A 23,427-nucleotide genomic window follows, 5' to 3' on the forward strand; every position below is an offset into this window, starting at 1 on the left:
GGGGACTTAACTGCAGTCATGATTACTATATTGGTATTGGAACTGCAGATGACTTAGAACTTTTCCAAAAGTGGTCAGTTGTGATTTGCTAGAGGTTTCTTAATATTCCTAAAATATTATGCCATGGGTCTGATTTCCTAAACCAACTTATTTAATTATACTATACTTTTAATTAGTAAGTACCACTATAATTACTGTCCTAATTACAGAATCAAGTTATTAAAATAAAATGCTCTTTCTTACTGTCTTAGAATTATGTTAGTGTGGTTTCTATAACTGCTACTGGAAAAAAAAGGAAGGAAGGACAGAGACAGAGTTCTGTAGGGTTACATAATGTTCGAGTTGTGGAAACTTTCAAACAGATTAAAATCATGCCTATGTAAATAAGGCTTCAGTAATCAAAATGTTGATTACTTCAAAGATCCTCCAAAACATACAGTAGTGAAAACCACATATCTAGATATTCAAAGAACAGCCACTCTTGTCACATTTTCAAATGGAAGGTAATACTATTTGCCCAGAGAATGTTAGGTCTTAGATAAATTACTCTCATCAGTTGTAACATCATATATGCCAGCATTTCTCTTTAAATATATTGTCTGGAGCAGTACTGTTCAACAGAAATATAATGAGCCACATATATAATTTGTTCTAGTAGCCACATTTAAAAAGTGAAATTTTAATATTGCCAAAATTTATCATTTCAACATAAAATTTAAAAAAAGATATTTTACATTGTTTTTACATTAAATCTTCAAAATCAGTGTATATTTTTCACTTACAGCTCTTCTCAATTGAAACTAGCCTTATGTAGATTGGCTGCCCTGGAGGCGGTGGGGGAAATATGGAGAGCTACAGACGCCTTATTATTCATAAAGAAGTAACACGAATAGCAGGGTGGGAAGGGTCACTGTACAGAACCCTGTGCTCATGGAAGCCCTGTTCAAAGTGTCCTTATTACAGAAATATCTTCTCCACAATTTACTCAAGAGTGTAAGAGTTTAGGTACCTACCCATGTGTACTTCAAGGCAGTGTCAGGAAATAGACTATAACTGAATATTAAATTTTAATATAATTAAAGGACGTCAGGAATGAGAAAAAGAAAAATCTTCATTGCCATTTTGCAATCAGACAAACCACATGTATGAAAAAAGCCAGAAAAAAATTTCGGATAAAATATCCAAGTAACACTTTTAAATAGAGGCCAATGAACTTGATTTTCTTCAAAACTACACTATTAAATATACTTCAAAATGAACTAAATATTTTCTAATGGAAAGGCATAAATGCAAACATGTTATATTCCTGGGTGGCCACAGGAAACAGATATCATCATTATGTTAACTTTTTTAAGTGATTATTTTATTTAAAATGTGCTTGCTGCTAGAAGGGTTCTGGTAACACATTTAAACAATAAAATTAGAGTATCAAGCTTGTGTCCCATGAGAGAAAGCCAGCTGAGTTACCCCTTTCTTAAGAACGCCAGGAAAAAAATTTCACCCTTAAAGGATAAAAGGAGGATCCAGCAAATAATGGAGGGATTGCCAGAGAATTCTGAGGAGCCTAGGACTAAATTCCAGGGATCATCCAGGGCAAAGACATTCAAACAAAGCAACTTACGTTGCTTTCAACCCAATTTCAACCATGTTTTTAAAAAGTTGAGCTTTGAGAAAATTATTTTTAAAACTTCAAATATATTTTTGAAGTTTAAATTTCTAAAAGGCCATATAGTTTTTAAAGAATTAAGAAAGATAAACCAAAATCACTGTTCTAAACAATTACTTTTAAGTAATTCCACCTGGTGGCTGAAGGACATATTCATGTTACTTTAGCCCTTGTTTCTTTCTCCTTTACAATTCAGGTAAATGTGATGGACTTGTATTGTTAGTAACATACTGGAAAAGTACTGGCTTCTTAAAAAAAATAGTCACAGACCTAATTAGGAAGGCTCTCTGGTATGAATGCTAATAGATTAAAATCCATCATTGACATAAACAATATGTAACTTGTATGTTTATAATGTATGAAGAATCACTGAGGGTTTATGCAGTTGATAAAACCCTTACCTTGTTTAAAAATGCCTGTGGGCCTGGGACTGTTGGATTGTACTGCATCGGAGGCACATGGCTTGGCTGGGGTTCGGGCTGACACTGGTACATGGACACAGCTCCAGCATAACAGTTCTGCGGAGTTACAAGGGTCGACGGTGGATTTAGCCCATGCTTTTGGCTTTCAGGAACTTGTAAACATGGGACAAAATCTTCTAAATTAGAAGTAGTAGTCGGGTATAAGGATGGTTCAAAATTCCCTATGGGCAAGTCTAACTGTGTACCCTTGGAATGCTGGGGTAACACAGGCTGATTACAGGGAATAAAGTTCTGTGTATAAGGCACAGTATCAATCTCAGATTTGTAGGGAAACTGTTGACTGGTCCCAGGTAAGTCTGAAAAGACATTATACTGTTGCAGGTCTTGCTGAGGACAACTAAAAGGCACGGATTGGTTAGGGTTCCAATTTGCAAACATGCCATTAACTTGCATATGCTTCATTTTCTGGCACAGCTGCAGCTGCTCCACTGCTACGTGCTTTTGATGGTGCGGTAGCTGCTGCTGTTCCAACTGTAGGTGCTCCTGGACCATGCAGCTTGAGTTCAGAGCTGGGGCTTGTTGCTGTTGGTAACCTGAACACACGAAGGCAGACTTACTTAAGGAATCCTGGACGAAAGTCAGGATTTCATCTGTTATGTCAATGTCTCTGAAGTCATCCTCACCAGAAAAGTCGGTTCTGAAAAATTCCTCATTCTGCTGCATGTGTTTGATATCTTCAAAATCAATGCCTAGGTGTTTCATGATGCCATACAAGTCACTATTTTTATTATCTAGGAAGAGTCCTCCATGGCCTTCCGAGTGTGTTGGGTTCATTTCCTGAGACTGACCAATTGGCTCATGTTTCAGGATATCACTTCCCATTGGTGCAATACTGTCTTGCCAACTACTGCCTGTGTCCATGGATTCGTCAAAAAAGTTTGTTTCAAAAGGTGTACTACTACTTGAAGCAGGACAGAGATAAATAGACTCATCTTGGGTCATTATGGCATTCAGGAGGGAACTGGGATGGAGAGAATCCTTAGTTAGAGGCGCTTTGGGAGCAGAGTCTTTTCCACTTTTAGTCCTTACTGGTAAGGGATCCATCATGGGAGGAAAGGGGTTGGCTATCTCATACAACACAGCTTCTCCACTGGTAAACATAAAAGGCAACTTCACATTTCGTTTTCGTAAATGTTCTGCTCCTTCTTCATCTCTAAAATCACATATAAGAAAGTCTGCATCTAGTAAGTTGCATCATAAACATTTCAAAACAAAATACTAATGAAAAACAGTAAGCAAATGCACTGTAATTGACAGCAGGGAACACACACTATTTTGACAGATTTTTCTGATTACTGGTGCCATAAAATTGTTCAGACGAATTTGTCCGAAAACAGTAGTTACTACTTTCAAACTCAGGTTCTGCCCCTACCTGACATACTGCAGAAAAAAATAAATTCCATTGGAATGAAGATCCAAATATAAAATCAGAGGCATGTCGACATAAAACATAAAACCCAGAAGTTACACAGGAAAAGACTGGCATAACTGACCATATGAAAATTAGATATGTGTGTACATATATACATAGCATTTAAAACAGCATCACAAAACATCAAATATCTAGGAATGAAATTAATAAAAGATGTACAAGACTCATATAAGACAAATACAACCCATTACTGAGCTAGAGACATAACCATATACCCATAAGCATGTGTACATACATACATACATGGCTTGGGAGAGTAAGTACTGTAAAGATGTTAATTCTCCCAAAATGAGCTATACAGTTTCACTGTAATCCCATATATAGATTTGGGATGTTGGGATTACACTGTAAAATATAATTTTCTAGTGGGATTTGACAACTGATTTCTAAAATGTATATGGAAATGTAAACGGGTCCAGAAGAGCCAAGGAAATCTTGAAGGAGAACACCAAAAAAAATCCTGAACAAACAAAATGGAGGGCATATGCTCAGATATGAAGACTTATTCTATACAGAGTAATTAAGACAATGTCTGTTAGTGCAAAAATAAACTAGACATTGAAACTTAACAGAGTCCAGAAACAGAACCACAGTCACCTGATCAAAATGTAGTCCAATGGGGAAAAGATGGACTTTTCAATAAATGTTACCGGTCAATTGGATATACTTATCTACTATTTTGCCAACTTAAAAAATTGGATAAGATTTCATTTTAACCTGAAAATGCATCCTAATCCATTGATACACTCACCACGGATAATTTGGTATGTTTATGATTTCCCCATGCAAAAATTTCCTACTACAACATAAAATATAAATATACAACTTTATGGCACTAGAAGTTATGGCTAGAGGCACCGCTTCATAAATATTATAGGGCTTTAACAGGCATAAGAGAAAATGATTGATCTTGATCATTACCTTAAGCCACATACAAAAATCAATTCTCTAGAGTAGAAAAGATTTACAATGCAAATATTTAACAAAATACTCATTTCCAGAATATGTAAGAAAATTTAAAAACCACTGCTTGCTTAGAAAACATATGCTAAACAAAGCATTGTTATGTTTTTATTTTACAGATGGCACTAACTTTTCATCTTTCCTGCATATGCCCAGGATAAAACCCTGGAGCTTTCTTTATTCTCTTTCCATAGCTCTACCTATTTAGTTGTTCAATAAAGTGTCAATTCTATTTTCTCAATGTGCCTTCTTTCTATACATATTATCTTAACTTCTCAATTTTTGTTTGCAGAGTAAATTCTCTTAGAATTTGTTTTTAAGTTTTCATGTAAAAGGATTTATAAACCTAAGTGTTATTAAAATAAAAACATTCTAAGTCTTTGTGCTTACGTTAGAGGTCTCTGGGTTGCAATGATATAATCTGGTCTTCCATTTTTATAAACTAAGCGTGCATTAGACTGGACCCAGGTCCACCGATTGTCTTTGGTAAGAAGCCTGAACACTACCATGCCACTCTCTCCGGTCTTAATCACTAAAATAAAATAAAATTTAAAAAATATCAAACCTAAAAATCAACATATTAAGGAAGATCTCTCCGAAACAAAGACCACCCCCCCGACATATTTCCAAATGTAATTCATTGATCATCAATGATAAATATATTGACAACTTTTAAGCATAGTATATTAAAATGAATGAAAACAGTTCTTCAGAGTTGTTCTTTTTTCCTATTTCAAACTATTATTCAAAAGGTTAAAGTGAGGATTAAGTAACAGACAATTCTAGGAACACATGAAATTATACAGAGTATAGTTTTGGGGTAAGAAGATAAAAATTATTTTCATTTTAACACGTTGCGTACGGATCACGAGAATCTTCGTTTTTTTTCTGAGCCATGCGTTAAGGACGGATAACGAGAATTCTCGTTTTTACTGTTGACTCTTTTTATTTTGCACATTTTATTGAATTATTTGTGTTTCGTTAATAGCAAAGGAAGCTGCTTTCTGCAGTATCACACCAGGAGGGATTACTAACATCATAGGTGAGTAAATCCTAAAAAATTCCATATAAAAATAATAAATGACATAGAAGCATTTACGCTTTAAAGAGAAGAGTGCATTTTAAAGTAGTTTCTTTTAAAAACCTGCCGGAACAGAGGGGTATGAGGGATTTAAACCCCGCCGTATGCAACGTGTTAAGTAGGGAAAGTTTCCAATAGCTTAATATTTTATCCTAAATTTTTAAAGTATAATCGATATTAACATAGATTTATGAATTAATGATAATGCTATTAAAAAATTCCTGCGCAAAACATGGGACAAAATGGTCATTTTTATAATAATTAAACTACTGTATTCCTGTGTGGCAGCTGTAGAACAGTTAATGAGTGGAGTGTAACTCAGGTTAATCACAATGGTATGATGCTAAGTAGAAGTGTCTCCAATTTCCTTAAAAACACTATATTATGTAATAAGTTGAGACGTGTACTAGGGTATATGCCGTCTTTTCAAACATGTTCATAAGGAACTTACTCCGGATATGGTACTCCGCACAATAAAGCATGTCAGCAGCATGAATAAACTGATATCCTGATCCTCTCATACACAGCTCTGCTTCAGTATAGCCTAAAACAATTTTTCCCCTGTTAAGAAAAAAGTAAAATAAGAATGAAATTAAAATTTAACATAAATGAAGTAAACAACATAAATTCATTGGTTGTATGTTATTTTCTGCAATGTGTTTTCCCTGACATTCAGAATTGTACATTAGCAGGTAGAAAAAATTAACCACTTCTATGTAACTGCTCTCTTTTCCTCATGGCTACCAATTTCGGTTCTAGACTATTTTATTCTCCTGAATAAAGACCATGACAGTTATTATGGCTAAAGATAAATCTAACAGGGTTGATTACATAGGAAAAACAATCTTTAATAAAAATCTAGAATGTTTATGCTCCATTTTTGAGGGGCAGGGTTTCAAACCTTTCTGTTTCCAGGTTAGCAAGGAGAAATGCAATGAGATGTTTTGATATGATATGAATACTTAGTATCATACTCCATAATTTTCTGAACATTACTAAACTTCTAGGGCTAAACATCAAATAAAGTTTGTACAATTTAAACCAACAATGAATATCATTAGGATATTTAATCTTACTAATATAACATCATTATGATACAGAAATTGGGGAAAGTATTGTAAAAAAAAATTGTAAAATAGAAAGACGATTTGAAAGCCCGATGAAATTGTTCTATTTTAAAAGGCTATACTGAAAGACTACGAATTAATGTTGCTAATATAATACACACTATTATTAATCTACACTGTATGTTTTATACGCTAAAAGAGACACTGCTACAATACATATACATTTGATGAAATAAAACTGAAAAACTTTAACTTACTTGGCATCACAACCAGTAGGTGTAAAGTCTAGTTTGTGTTTTGTTCTAAAGATGAAATTTTTGGTTCGGATTTCAAGAATGGATGGTGGTTGAAGTGGGGTAGCAATCGCAAACAAAGCTAACTGAGGGGGAAGTATTGATCCATCTTTCCCTTTCTTGTTCTGGCCATGAAGATACTTTAACCTCCCTTGGAAATTCATTGCCTTAAAAAAACAAAAACAGTGCATTAAAAATAACAGTTTAAAATCATTCCTTTTTAAAAGGCTCAGTCATGGCCACATCCAAGGTTCTTAATAATTCCATAAAAGTTCCTGAGGTGGACAACTGCTGCTTTCTTTCATTCCTTTCTCCACAGGAAGACTATGAAAACTACCCCAAAAGGTAGTCTGAGAACCGTCCTACAGGGGCTGATACGTGAACCACTCCTGGCTTTTTAATGGTCCCAACAAGAGTACCTGTATCATTTTTAAAGCTTACACTGCCCCATCATTCATACCGAGCACAGCTCCTTGCACAGCGTACACTCAATATATAGTTCCTGACTAAATGAATAGGATAAATTCATCAAGTACATACTGTCAAACATACATGAGCTATATTCCATAGCTCACTGCATATTTCATAGTTCACGGTAATCTTTTATATAGAGATAACATACAACATTATTAAACACTAAAATGAAATCACAAAGCATGCAGAGCTCTATTAGAGATAAAGAATTTTAGAAGACAGAGGAAATGAAGACAATTTGAGCATGGACATTATCAATTTAGTTGTTTAAAATAGTATTAACAAGGCCCAGGGATGATTTTAATATCAATATGATAACAACACAAGGGAGAAAAGACCCAATTATACTCAGAATCCATCTCAGAAAATACATACTAATTGCTCATTAGTACCAAGAAAACTATCTCAATGCAATTCTAACTCTGAGAGAGCAAAATTATCTTCAGAAATAAACACCCAAACAAAAATCACTGTTTGCTAATGTTTAAGACTGATTATCTGTTTCAAAGTCCTGATAATTCACAAAAGTAGCATACAACATGCCTTGTAGTCTCTTTCTGCTACTGGAGCGCACTATCTTTTTCTTATTTGGTGGGGGGGAGAGGGTGAGTATACTTTGGGATAGCTATGCTGACCTTTATTTTCTAAAGAAAAAAAATCAAGAAAAATGGGTTTAACAAAGATTTCATGCTCCTTTCATGTGTGAGAAGCAACCTAGTAAGCCAAATATAGCAATTTGATGAAGATCTCTAAGGTGAACTAGGAGGGACTAGGCCTCTTAAGAACAAAGGGATCAGTGACCTTCTCCCCTGGGGATCACAGCATAATATATCCCTTTTGCAAAGGCTCTGAAAAGTCCTGCATAAGAAAACCCATGTAAATTTGAGAACTGACTGAGCACCTATTTGAGTGTTTATTTGAACACTTACTCTTTTTTTTCCTTTTTTTTTGAATGTATCATCTTAACACGTTGCGTACGGCGGGGTTTAAATCCCTCGTGAAGATTCTCGTGATCCGTACGCAACGTGTTAAGGGTGCAGACAATGAAGAGGAAAGACCACCTGCACTCAGTATCCTGCCTAAACTTCTCCCTACGCAGGTATGGAGACTATACAACAGCATCTCATACCACTGATGATTCTATAATCATGAATATACAACCATTTTTCTATATGGCAGTTATTCCAGCCATGTAGAAAAAGCTGTCATAATTTTTTTATCTAGCAGGCATTAAATCAGAAGAGGGTAAACATTCTGCTATTAAAGAAGGGCTACATAGTTCTCAATCACGTAACCTAAAAAAGTACTTAAAGTAGGCAAGATACAAGGTTCTATGTTATTTCACTCAATCTTTCTAATTGCATCCTAAAGGATAGGGTTTTCCAGTTATACGAAATATTCAAAAATCTGAAACAATGATTTAAAAAGTTACTTTCCTTTATCAAATTATTTGATAAATTTTTAAAACCAAAGCAAATTGGCTTCATTTATCTTTCTTTTTTATTTTCTACATAGGGAGTAGACTCCCTGAAAGTAACAGATGATGCCTTTACCAGGATCATAAGATTTTGCACCTTACCAGAAAACCAGAAGAATTATCCAGCAGACACCTTAGTCGGCATATGAAGCACCTCTCCATAAAAGAAGAGTTTTCGGGAGGAAGCTGGTCTGGGTTATAATAGACTGCTGGCTGTGGGAGGCCATTAGTTTCTGTGGAAATAACAGCAATTCAGATTTACTTTCCATTTTGTTGTACAATTAAGTGTTCTATCCAGATAGCTCAAATTTGTGTTAATGTGTAAAATGGAGTCTGAATACAAAAAGATAATCACTTTCAGAAAAAAGCTAATGAAAAGAAATTAAAACTTACTGAATATCACTTTTACCTAATTTTGTTTTTATTTCTATTGACCTATCAGTGTCAACAATTTCCACATTTTCTAATACCATTTTTTTCTTTTTAACATTTCCACGGACTTCTGAAAACAGTTTGCATTGAGAAAAATTTTTTTAATACTTGTATATATTAGTTTGCTTTTTTATTTTGTGTCTTTTAAACAGAACAATTTACACACACTCTAGCATCAACCTAGTACATTCCTTCAAATCTTTCACAATAGTATGAATTATTTTTTACAAATATATTAGTACTTTCTCACTTGAAATTCATCAATGGCTGTCATCTGTCAAAATATTCCTTAGATTTATTCATTTTTTATTAATATCAAATAAAAATCATTATGTAAATCAAATAAAATAGCAAAATAAATGAAATGACATAAATAAAATTAAATCAAATAAATAATAAAATCATTCATTTTTTTGGAGTGAAAACCACAAAACACTCCTGAGATCAGCCTCTTTGGGACCTGGCTCTGGCCTTCAGCTACACACACGTGGCTTTCCATGTCTTTCCTACCTTTACCATGGAATTCTATGCCCCTAAAGATTATCTGCCTCCTTCCACAGTTATGTTAAAAGCACTAAAACTATCTTTTGAGAAATATTCTTACCATCAATACTTTGTCCAGAGTCTGTACACTGCGAAGGGGTTAATGCCCAGTGTAGCTGACGCTGAAATTCAGCTCGGTCTTCAGTATGGATAAGTTCATACACACTCTGATGTATGACATCAGACTAAGGAAAAAAGATACAAGAAAATAAAAAGTACTAACTTTTTAAAAATAGGATGTACTAAAGTAATTTTGATACTCAGCTAGATTAGTGAGTGCTTGTTAGTGGCAATGAATATAAATCAAGTGATTGCAAAGCTCTTTGGTCATCCAAGACAGGAAACGCTAGAAAGAGACGAGCACTGTAATGGGTAAGCCGCAAGGTATTTGCCATCATTTCCCTACATGAACGTTTTTCAGTCAAATAAATCACCTCCCCGTTCCTTAATCATAACATATCAAGTTCTGTTTATTTTTTATCCCTTATTGACCTTTTAAATCCTACTTCTTCCATGAAACCTTATCTGAACACCCAGTTGGTTGCCTTTGACTTCTCTCTAAACTTAATAGTATTCGCTATGTACTTTTTTCACTGTTCTCTAATGGCTTTCGTTAGATTAAAGGACTCAAAGTAGACTCCCTAAGAGTAGGGGATGATACCTTTACCAGGTCAGACTCCTTCCTTTCCCTCCTGCCTCTCAGCATTTACTACATTGCCAAGGCCTTAGCCCTTCACACCAGCATTTTTCTAACTATTTTTTTACTGTAACTCATGGTAATAAATATATTTTCCATTCATCACATGTGTGTGCATATACACAGATGGAAAGAAGTGTCACAAAACACTTCATATGTGATAATACCTTGTGTTCTACTTTATTCTAAGCAACTGAAAAATTTGGTCGACAGTGACCCGCTCTATCAACTTCATAACCCAGTAATGACTTACAACTTGCAGTTAAATGGTCCCTAAACCACCACCCATGTCAGACATGAATGTTTTCTTAAAGAATATCTAGGCTACGTGTACAACGAGAAAAAAAAATAGACTGGGAACTAGCTAATCTCTGATTTCTTAACTGTTATAGGAATCACACTATTAAATAATAATTAAGATAATTAGGTAATTAACTTTCAAAAAGGCTTTCCTATAGACATTAGTATATTTTCTTTAAAATTTAAAAAGGCTGAAAGCAATTCTAAGTCTGGGTCAGCAAAATTATCTTCAGGAGTATCTTCAGAAACTGTAGCAGTAAGCAGTCAGATTCCCCTACTTCAGCTATCTAGAGAAATCTCCCTACAAACTTAAACTTGTAGCATTAAACCACCTCTATGCCAGCCGTTACACAATTGCCAGAGTTTTCATCTGAAACACAGATTGGAGCATGCACATCCCTTTAACAAAAACCTGTAGTGACCTCCACTGTGTATCTATCACAGATTAAGCTTCAGTTTATACAACAGTGTAAAAGGCACTAGTCAAACCAGCACCTTTGACATCACCTGGGAGCTTGTAAGAAATGCAAATTCATGGGCCCCACTCTACCCCTAGAACATCTGGGGTTGAGGCGCAAACATTTTATGATGTTTTATCAAGTTCTTCAGGTGAGTCTTATGCACATTCGAGATTAGGAACTACTGATACATAAGTATAGCTGGCATCCAAGTGTACTTACAAACTGTCTTCACATCATTTCTGATGTTCTTGCTCCTCAAATATGCCAAACACCTTACTGACCACTCCACTTATTCACTATTCATTCAATAACATTAAACAAACCAGACATGACATCACCTCCAGTCTACTGTTTATAGTACCTTCTGACTTTTCTTCCCTGTTTCCTCCACAATGGTCCACGCACCTGAATCCTACATTTTCTTTAGGTTAGCTTAAATACCATTTCCGTCAGGAAAGCTTCCACAGTACGCATAAATCAGAATTAAAGGTATAAGGCTGGGTATTTTGCTTGTACCTTTCCATATCACCTCATTCATTTCATAGTTGTCATATGTCCTACAATAGCCACACGAATTAGATGGCAATTATCCTCTTGCCTGCCCCCATCCAAGCCCTATCCACCCCTTACCTGAACGTTTCTTTTATGTAAGAGTTCCTTAATAAGTGAAAGAAGATACACGATATCCATAAATCTCATAAACATTTAAGGAAATTACAATGTAGTAAATTATTAATAATATAAAAATATATTAGCTAAAAATATAATTTTTATTCTATTGCGTTTATTTTAATTGAAACTTTATATGTACATATAATCAATTGTGTCCTTAAAGTATAAGATACATAAAAAATAGAAAGTTAATTTTAAAAAGCAGTATTTTTAACCTAAGAAAAATATATTTACCTGCTGAAATCCCAGGTAATCTTGTATAGTAGAAGAAGCATAGAAGACCAAAGCATCTACAGTGACAACCAACACAAAGCCATTCAGGGCCTACAAGGAAAGAAGTTACAAAATTAGTAATGTGACTAAATAACCATATTGCCATTCATAAATATTTACTTCAATTAAGGCTGTTACTTTTGTTGCTAAAAAGTCTTTTCTTTAAAATGGTTAAAATGATCACACCTCACAGACATAGACACACCACACACCCATGGAGTGTAGCATTACACCACTATCGCAGGGCAGACAAAAGTGGCATGAAACACTGGGTGAGTTCTAATTCTAAATAAACTGGAAGTAATTAAAAGATCGATTGACTACTTCTCCATTTACAATTATTCTAATTATAAGGCATTACATCTTTACTAAAATTTACCTGTAATAAGAATTCTCCTTCTTGCAAGTTCAGGCCTTCTCCGAATTTTGTTCCGCAGTTATCCTGGATCTCATTTCTGTCAGCTGGGGAGGATTTTAATGCAACTACGGGGAAAAAAAAAAGGGAAAAACAATGATACAGTAGACAGGTTTAAAAATAAGCAATTTCAATGGTCTTTGTTGGGAAATCTATGTACATCAAACAAAGAAACAATTTGAAACATGGGTGTCTACTAGCACTATAATGATTAATAATCTTATGCCAACAGGTGGTTTCCAATTCAGCTGACAGATTCCTAAAAACAATTTTTGATCAGTCCACTATATGATTTTTGGCATAGAACTTCAAAGTTTCAAAGAATTGCAAGGCGCCGCTATAAACACTCCTCCTACTCCTATCTACTTACTTATGAGAATAAGTTTCCTCGGCACATAACTTATAAAAAAATTTTAGTATCTATACATATTTATCTAAATATCAGTGAATTAGTGGTGGTGGGGAGAAAGAATCAACCAAATGCCTTATTAAGAAACATACTTCCATTAAGTTTAGAATCCTTTTGTCCAGTTTTAAGGTAAAAAATTGTTAGTAGTATTATTACTAGGTTCATGTTAAATTTATAAGTTAATTCATGGAGAATTAACATCTTTATGATGGTGAATAATTCTATCTGAGTACATGTGTGTTTTTCCATATGTTCAAATTTGTACTTTTGGTCCCACTAGTGTTTTCAGGTTATCCACAAAAAAAATACACACATTAATTTTTATGTTTATTCCTAGATGTTAGACATCTTGTAAAGTGGCTTCTCCTTCATTTCTATCTTCTAACTGCTTGTGGATAACACATATGAAGGAAAGGCTGACAGCATGGTGGGTGGGACGCTTACTGCTGGAGGTAGCATGTTGTAATGCCATGTCTCCTCTCTCCTCCCCTTCCATGTCTCTCCCTCATCGTGCGTGTGTATGTGTGAGTGTGTGCACACGTGTGTGTGTGTGTGTACTAGCAGTCTAGGAGGCAACACAGCTGAAAAGAAATAATAGCTATCATTTACTGAGAATTCTACCAAGCACTCTCAATATTATCTTATGTAACAGCATTTGAATATTGGGATATGACAGAATTAAGTTTGAATCTTAGCTCTACCACTTAATAAATGTGTGAGCTCTTACAGCTGTTTCCTAATACTCGTATGTGAAGTGGTAACTGAAACAAACAAATAAACCATCCTGCAGGACTGTCGTGAAGAATAATGAGAATACATGTGAAGCTCCTGGCACACAGCAGCTCAAGAGCAGTTCAATAAATGGTAGCTTTTATGATTAGCCACATTTCCCAGAGCTTATGGCTTGCCTGGTTATAAAATATAACCTTTTAGATACAACTATATTATCTTTCTGATCTTTTTTTTAACTTGTGATATTTAAATGAGAGAAACCACTGAACAAAATTGATTTTGACGTTACTCTTAAGAGTTATTTCATTAGATATATGTGAGAAAGATAATGGGGCTTGGGGACAAACTGGAGACTTACTAACAACCAGATTTTCTCTGAGTTTGAACAAAGCACCACATATAAAATATGTTCATGTTTGAAGTATACATTGTGGTAAATCGTCAATTGCATGTGTCACACTGGACTCTTATGCGATATTCTTGCCTTTGCAGAACTTGAAAACCTATCTCTGAAAGAAGAGGACAAAAGCTTGGCCTCTGACTACAACAATTTCAACAGGCCAGAGAACAGATTTCCTTAGGCCAAAAATGAGTTTGAAGTAAATTAATTGATCTAACCAAGTTAACCAAGACCAAACGAAATGCTAAACCATTTCTCTTTGAGAACCAGAAGAGAGAAAAAAAGGCCTTTTCTCCCTTTCTATTCTGTTGTTTCGTTGTTGCTGCTTGCTTTCTAATGGCCAAATTTGCTTGAACGCAATGAAACCTTACAAGATCAGGGTTAACCACACTCCACTACTTTTCCAAAATCTCCAGTATGAGGCACAATTTAAGAGTTATACCAAATATCAATAAGATTTGCTACTGAAACAACAACAGCAAAATCAAAACCCTTACATTTTGAAAGGAGCAAAGTAATCTTGAAAATGAATAGATATTAACAGTGTCGAACTTAAAATCTCTAAATGATCTTATTAGGAACCTTTCAAAATTAATTTTTGATCAATGGAATTGATGTCAGTTCCAACTAGAGTTATTCAACCACTGAGAAGCTGAATAAGAGATGAAAGAGACCATTCATCTCAAAGTAATTTACTATTTGTTTCTGGCCTTGTACTGGGGATATTAGCCAATGTAATTAGACATTAGACAGACTGCCATTAAGTAGGGCATATAAGCTATGGAAATAAAGGACTAGAAAAGAATGTAAAAAATATTCAGTACCAGAATGGGATTTAATTAAAGTATTTCAGGAACTTGAGAGGAAAAAAAATTAAAAAGAACAAACTCGTTCTAAACAATACTGCTTACAATTCTAAATGTTGGAAAGACAATATGTAATATGTATAACTATTGCTTAAGTAGGAAAAGTGACAACTGAATTTTGGGAAAGGATCACTGAAGGTTTTTTCCCCAAAATAAACAAATGTTTCTGTTGCCTTCATGTTTGAGGTTAATATTCAGTAAACCGATTTAAGTAAATGAGTCCAGAAGGGTGATTCCCTTTCCATTCTCCTCTAAAAAAATACCAATGTGAGTTTTTTGGAAAATCTATCTTATGTCTTGACCTCTTGACTCAAACTACGTAATTTTTGCCTTCCATGAAGTTTGCCCTCTCCTTCTTGATCTCTCCCTTCTTAAAATTAAGATAAGCTATATTAACACTACTCACTGTCACAAATACATTTCTTCCCTTGATAACAAAGCAACAGACGAGTAAGACGGGGACCTGGAGAATTGTCACCAGCGCTCCTTGTTGCAGTATCTGCGTGGCCTTAAACCATTTCCTTAGTTATAAGATGTGATACGTACTGAGCACACTTTGTATGCCAAGCCGTTTCCATATGTTATCTCATTTAATATTCATAATAGACCTATGAGACTGGAAATGATTGTCCTTTCAGTATATTAGGAAACTGAGACTTATGGAGGTTAAGACACTTCCCCACGGACACAGAGCTCTAAGGGGTATAAGCTGGAGCAAAACCCCGGTAGCCTGACCCTAAGTGTATGAGCTCTATTAACCACCTACCAGACTTCTCCCCCATGCTAACTACCTTTGACCTTTACTTTCCTCATTTTAAATGACAACAGTGATACCTCTGGAGACAAATTCTCGTGAGGGCTACAATAACATATAAAGTACCTGGTTAATGCCTGGAATCTATAACACAGTCAAGGACAGAGATGATGGGCTATATGCTCAGTTTACCCTCAAACCGTAATGGAAGGCTGACACTAAAAGTGCACACCACAAATAATTGTGTGTTTTCTCATCTATAAAGAGGAAGCATTAATGAGTATCTAAAAGCACTGCTATGATGCCTACAATGCATCTACAACACAGATTTGTAAGTACTTCAAAACTGTAAATTATTATAAAAATTATACGCATGTGGTGAACACACAATGTGAGATATAGATGATTTATTACAGATTTATACACCTGAAATCTATGTAACTTTAATAACTGTCGCCCCAATAAACTTTAATTTTAAAAAAATTAGATGCAGAGGACACTTTAAACATTACACCACATGACAGTTTATAGAAACAAATAGTATCTGAAAAAGAGTCACCAGCTGATTCTGCTATTTGGGGAGCATCTGCTGTACTGAATAGACATTTGTTAAAATCCCCCTCATCTGTGGAAATACCACACTTTCCGAAGTGTAAAGATGTGACTTGAAGCATTCAGTGGAATATTAAGATATTAAACTGCCAAAACATTTCAACTATTTCCTCACTAAGAGGTTGATGAAGCAATTCTACAAGTAAAATTGTAACTTGATGAAGGAATTTAAGTATAAATATATCACAGCGTTATCAAACTGTCATATTTCAGACTGACTCAAATCTTATCCCCACATGCATGTAAACATATCCGTATTTCCTAATATGGCACTTTTCTTCCTTATACATCTAAGCTCAGATTTCCATTTCTCCCTACAAGCCAAATATTTTCCCTTCAAAATACATGCTGTGAAATTGTTCAAGAGAGAAATTCATGAGGAAAAAATATTGGCATGTGGTAAAATATATTTTGTATTTCGTTATTACAGTTTGCATTTAAACAGAAAGATGACAGATAAATGTCTTGCCAGGGAAAAGCATAAACCTTTTAAATCTCTAATTGTTGACATAAATTCAATTTATTTTATAATAATATTTGCCATCCTTTTTGTTACTTTTGGCAGGAAAAGTTAAAATCCATTCCCACATTGATATAAGCATAAAAGAGAGCAAAGCTATCACTTATTATAAAATTCAACCAACTACATAAACTTTTATAAATTAGATAGGGTTAAGTAATGCTGTATATTCCTTAAATATAAGGAAAACAGCCCCAGTTTAGTCTGGTATGGATCAGTATTTCTAAATAATTTCCAAATAATATATTAAATGTACCTAAGAGAGTTTCTTCTATATACTTTGGGGCAAAAGATATTTCATTTCAAAATATGAAGTTTTCTTTTTCAAATGAAGTGTTGTTTTGAGGGAAAGAAGAAGCAAACTGAAATTAGAGCTGTTATAAGTTTCCAGGAGACAATGATTAGGGCTAGTACAGTTCACTACTTTCTGATGATGCTGATAGATTAGACATTTCTAGGCAGAAAAAAAGAATAAATTCAGTTTTTTAAAATGTGAATGTTAGTTTATATTTTTATGAATGAATACATGTCACATAACTGGTAGTTACTGTCTTTTTAGCAAATCTAAAAAACATCATTCTGAAGCTGAAAAAGTCCTTAAAATTTAGACCTATTCCTACTTTTGATGAAGTGGAAACTAACTTCCAAAGACGTTAGTTAACGTTTTTTCCAGTTGTACATTTAGTTATATGAAATTCTACTGTAACTATATATTAGGTCTCTGAATTAACACAACCAACAAGAGAAGTTAATTTACCTTTTCAGTGGAGAACTGAGTTGCATTTAGCTTTTCACAAATACAAGAATGGAATTCAAACCAGCATTCTAACCAGCAGAATTTAATCCATGAGAGCAGTGATTCTCAAACTTTCATAGACACAAGAATGACCTGGAAGGCTATCACAACACATTGCTGGACTCCACCCTCCGGAATCTAGAATGGGGTCCCACATTTTGCATTGCTAACAAGTTTCCAAGTGAGCCTGAGGACCAGGTGCCACATGCTGAAAACCAGTGACTTAACACATCAGGATTAAAGAAGTAACATAAATGTTCTGGATCTCATTCCCTCATATTTTCTAAAACTATCGTTCCTCTGTTTAAAGAGTGCACTTATTAATATGAATGTCTTCAGGAAATAATTGTAATCCCAATTTTATAACGAAAACAGAAGCATGTAATTTAAGCCTGAAACAGGGCAACGATGAAAAATTCTGTATGTATACAAACACAACAAGTAGTAAGCACACCATGTCCATAGTTTATATATCCTCACCAAATCAAGCTATGTCACTTTTCCCTGAACAAAGAGTCTAGATCTGAGTGTGTGCCACTTCTGAAAATGAAAACGATATGGGGTAATAAATTATTGCATAGTCAATGAAAAGGCTGAAAAGCGTTTATTAGCAAATTTCTACCTCTAAATCAAAATACAAAATTAATTCAAGTAAGGGATTCTCAGATGATATTAATACCAGGTCCCTTAAGACCTCTATGCATGTTCAACAACAACAAAGTTCTCCATTACAGAAAGTAAAATAGCAGTATTCTGCAAGAAATGATTACAATTTATATAACAATTTTAATCACAAATTTTCCTTCACAAATCTCTTCTTTTCAGGAGAAATGCACTACAAACTTAAAACACCAGGCAGGCAAGCATTCTTATTATTCACGCTGAGAAGATAAGACTATGTGGAGCAGTGAGGTTAAAGGTCTCATCTCAGGCCACAAGATCAGTTAACTGACCCAGTCTCCATGTCTCCTGGCTGCTAGTGCTTTGGTCACATGACACAACCTCCCGTCACCATGAGGGAGCGCGAATCCCGTCTCCATAACATAGAGTAGACACATAAAACTAGACACTATCGAGAATCTAATCGACACTGGAATATTCTGTAAAACTAACCATAAAAAGCGCCCCACATCATGTGGGCAGATCTAAGACTAGAGCAAACTGAAAGAATTCAATACAGACAATTTTGGGTTCATTAACTCAATCCAATTTGAGAACTCATCACCTCTCCTCCACTCACTGCTGACCCCTGAATGGCTATACAGCTTTTATGGAAAACACGAACCCAAAATTACCTCCTCTAGTATTTATTATTTTTCTGTATGGACTTTAATTCCATTTTTGTTCACACTTTCACATACAATTTTCTCTTTCACCTTCTAACTTAGAACTTGAAACACCAAATTAAAGCATCTTTACGTGAACTCATTATCACCTTCACATAGTTTCATACTCCACACACACACAGATTTGCTTTCTTCCACCTCTGCCCATCCTTAAAACATCTCACCTTTGGTATTTTTTCCTCTTATTCTACATACTTTCCCCTAGAATATTTTATTCACTTTCATAGTTTAAAATACTATTCCAACTATACTATAATCTAAATCTCAGCCATGAACAAATAAAGAAATTTGAGTTTCTGATTAGAACTGGTGGATCAAAAAAGTCAAAAGGGTATAAAAGAGCAACATTTAAAAATAACACATAAAATTAAACAAGATTATTAAATAAAAATGATTAGTTGTGTGTTTCATTATAGACCTTAAAGTGATTCATTTTATATCACATGTGAATATAGTTTCTAAAACACTATAACATGAAGATGTTTATTTTCATTAACCAACCTCACAAAAAATTAAATGATTCAATTATAGACATTTAAAACCTGTATTTGGAAAAGACAGAAAAGGAAAAAATTGCTGAAAATAAGCTGGCTTTAATATTATCCCAATGGTAATCTTCCTTTAGAAAAGAAAGTTAAAGGCATAAATTTACGACCAACTGGACCTGTTCACAGCCAAGCAATTAAGGATCCTAGAGTCATATTACACTAGGTAATGATCAAAGAGAAAACCCATTAAAGCAGTAAATTTAAAAGAGACAGGAAAGAAGCAAAACATATAATAAAGGAGTTTGTAATGAGTATGAATTACAGTTTGAATCTTTGGTATGTATTCGTCACTGTTTTGTTTTTTTTTAAATGCTTGTCAAAGCAAACAAAAACACTCAGAGATGAATGTCCTATGTAAATATTGTATTAAATTTAGTCATAGAATCTAACGAATTTCATACTGTAAGTCAGAATATGTGAGGAAAAGAGATTAAATTCCAGATCCAAAGAAGTCATTATTAAATGTAAGAGCCCAAATTTGGCTCTTACATTTAATAATGTAAGCAAGAATGTTCTACTATTTTATTTATTCATCCACGTTTCAATTTGCAAGATTTTGATTATATAAAGTTCATAAATTAAAATTTAAAAATCTCTGAATTTTATAATTTTAGTTATAGAAGATGTCATGAATGTTATAATTAGAGTTTCATGTTTTAGAATGTGAATTCTGGAAAAAAAATACAATCTAAGAGGTACACAATCTAAGATGTATAATACTTGGGTAAATAAAACTGAACACTAATGATTTCACATATGCTGGTAGTTTAGGCAAACAAACTGACTTTGAACATTTCTAGAATTAGGAGAATAAGAGATACAAACTTCCAGTTATAAAATAAATAAAGCACAGGGATGTAATGTACAGTACAGGGAATATGGTAATAACTTTGTACAGTGACAGATACAAACCCATTAAACTTTATAAAACATCAACCCTTCAAAAGGCTTTTTACTTAATTCATTTTTACTGCTTGTTCAAGTTCAATCTTGGCATCTATACCTGCATATATATTTGTTTTTCAAGATAATGTTCTGGTTACACAGATACCAGAACAGGATTGAAATCCAGAGAAACATGAAAGCTAAAGATGAATAAACACAATGGCTCTCTTTTAAAAACCTAATGAACTGGAAATGAACTGTTAAAGCACTTAACAAAGGAAGACTAAGACGTCAGCACATATAATTTTTAATTTAAAATAGTCAACAAAGATCCACAGTAAACAATAAGGTTGAATAAATGTTAGATCATACATAATATAAGTTATGCCTTCACCCTCTCCTCCCATGGCATTTTTAAGCTTCATGAGATTTACAACATTCTAATATGTACATAATACTACACTTTATAAAATGGTGATTATTTTAAGCATGTATGATTCAAGACTCAGATTTCCCCCTGCATTACCTAGTTTGTAAAATAACCGGATAACTAACTATTCCCTAGGACAACTGCAAATTCAGGACGTCTGTCAGGGTTAGTATAACCTAGACAAAAATCATAGTTTTCTTATCTCTAAGTTTGCCTTTTCACAAATTAAATTTCTACATCTCAATTATTAAAAAGTCATAAAGAATAACCCATGACTCAGATAGAATGAAAGACGTAAAAGATTTCACGGTGCATGATTATATTTTAAATGGTGTAATATTTACTATGAATATTTTACTGAATTATCAAATAATGCATGCCATTGACTCCTCCTACTGTCTCACAGAAAGAAAATGTTTCTGTCTTTTTTACCTCATTAGCTACCTGTGTCTCGACACAGAACATGGACTAGTCATTCCGAAATTTTTAATTTTGGGTGTTGCTATCAAAAAGGAGAATAATTTAAACACATGCTGATGATATTTTAAAAGGTGATAATGAAATCTAATTCAAATTTTGTATATGCAGAAATTATTCTTACTAAGTATAAAACATTATCGTACTGTTTCAGAGTGGTAGACAAGCCCCAGGCCCACTGTTTGATCCTAGCGCTAAGAAACGCAATATAGGAACATCAACCAATTTCAAAGGTTGGGTTGTAACCACTCAAATCCTAATCTCCCTTAATGAATGATTTATTGATAGCAGTCGTTAAGTTATTTAAACTTATTAAATCTCAGAGGTAACATGATATTTGAGTTTAATACTCATTTTGTGATTTGTTTCTTCCTTTTATGTTCCACTTTTCTTTAATTTAAAAAAAAGGATAGTTTCATCTTAACATTCTGGTAATTGGTGAAAAAGTTTGAACATAATGTTAAGGATTTTAGAGACTTTCAGTATGTATTTCAGAACAGAAGTGCACATTGACTTGTCAGGTCACAGGTCCACTGGACCACTTAGCTGTCCTCAGGCTTCCTGCTAGTTGGATTTAATCTATCTTGAGAGGCAAAAATTACACTTGACCACGTTTAATTGCTAACATCCGAAAACAGCCATTTTGGGTTTTTGCTACTTATTTGCTAAGAACAGAAAAGGCTCTCCAGAAAGTCTTCAAAAGTAACGTAATTTAGAAAAGGCTTTAAAAAATAAAAATAAGCAACGAAGCATAGAAGGTAACACAGAAGAGCAGTGGTACTAAAGAAACTGAACAGAACTTAAACGGTTTCTACTGTTTTAATTCATCTATTATTTCTGTTATTAATATATTATTAATCCTAAAACATGTCTAAGTGTGTCCATTGTGCAGAAATGAAAAATAAACTATTGCCTTATCCTGGGATTGTTCATCTATCAAATTTACAAATGGAGTGATTTTTTAAAAGCCAGACTTCTAGTTGTACACCCCACAGACACTGACAAAAATAAAAATGTGACAAGATTGCCAGACTGCTGGGACATACAAAAAGAAACATCCAGCAAAGAAGAAAAGGAGCAGTGGCCCAGAACAAGATGATAATTGTAAAGCGAGCAGAGTGAGGCTCCAGAAGGCAAAGGACAAGTACTACAAGCACAGAGAAAGGTGCAGTGATACTACTAGGTTCATAAACGACGTACACAGCTTTGACAGTTGAGTCCTTAACTACTTCTACATGTTTCACTCACTGTATGATCCATCAAATCAGAAACAATGTAAAAATTTTCTTACTGCTATAATTCAATAAAACAAATATTTCTTGCATCTGGGTATTTATAGAGAGAAAGAATAAAATAATTGATGTAACCAATAACTGCAAACTGGCTATTAACAGAAAGATTATCTGGAAATAGTAAAAAATTAACATCTTAAACCAAGCCCCAGAAATGCATTTCTAAACACATCAACTAGAATATTCAACATGAATTTAACATTGTTTTTCAGACATAAGTTAGTGAAATAAAGTTAATAAATATTTACCAAATGCCTACCATGGTGCAGGCATTGTTTTAAGTGTTTAAGACATAGCAGTAAACATAATACTCTCAAGGAACGTCCATTCTAGTGAGAGTAACAGGCAATGCATGGCATGTTTAAGTGCACCCCCAAAAATAAAGTACTATATTATAAAAGTTTGTGTAATATATTTCATCTGTAGCATAAACAAAGAGTACAAACTGAAAAACAATTCTCTGAGCTTTACTGTCTAGAATATATGTAGTTCAAGAGTTTTCAAGGATTCAAACATTCCTTCAATTATTTGTCAGTTGTAAACAAAACTAATAACTTCTAATCTTTTTACTTCCCTTGAAAATGCTCCTGAAATGTTGCATTATAAATATTTAATATGTACATTTTTAAAGG

At 34.0% G+C, this 23,427-nt stretch overlaps 1 protein-coding gene across 2 annotated transcripts in view; it reads right to left on the reverse strand.

Annotated features, from left to right (window-relative positions):
* The window catches only part of AHR (aryl hydrocarbon receptor), a 51,961-nt gene that overhangs the window by 13,449 nt on the left and 15,085 nt on the right, over positions 1-23,427 (reverse strand). For both annotated transcript variants that reach the window (XM_088797715.1, XM_019727189.3), the window contains exons 3-10: positions 12,693-12,796; positions 12,275-12,364; positions 9,972-10,095; positions 9,038-9,168; positions 6,949-7,151; positions 6,076-6,185; positions 4,934-5,075; positions 2,068-3,301 (exon numbers count right to left, since the gene is read on the reverse strand). In XM_088797715.1, the coding sequence (XP_088653841.1) occupies positions 2,068-3,301; positions 4,934-5,075; positions 6,076-6,185; positions 6,949-7,151; positions 9,038-9,168; positions 9,972-10,095; positions 12,275-12,364; positions 12,693-12,796 (2,138 nt within the window). The remainder of the gene's footprint in view (positions 1-2,067; positions 3,302-4,933; positions 5,076-6,075; positions 6,186-6,948; positions 7,152-9,037; positions 9,169-9,971; positions 10,096-12,274; positions 12,365-12,692; positions 12,797-23,427) is intronic.

Source organism: Rhinolophus sinicus, chromosome 4 (genome assembly GCF_057876585.1).
Source record: "Rhinolophus sinicus isolate RSI-liver-muscle chromosome 4, RSI-T2T, whole genome shotgun sequence".
NCBI lineage: Eukaryota > Metazoa > Chordata > Mammalia > Chiroptera > Rhinolophidae > Rhinolophus > Rhinolophus sinicus.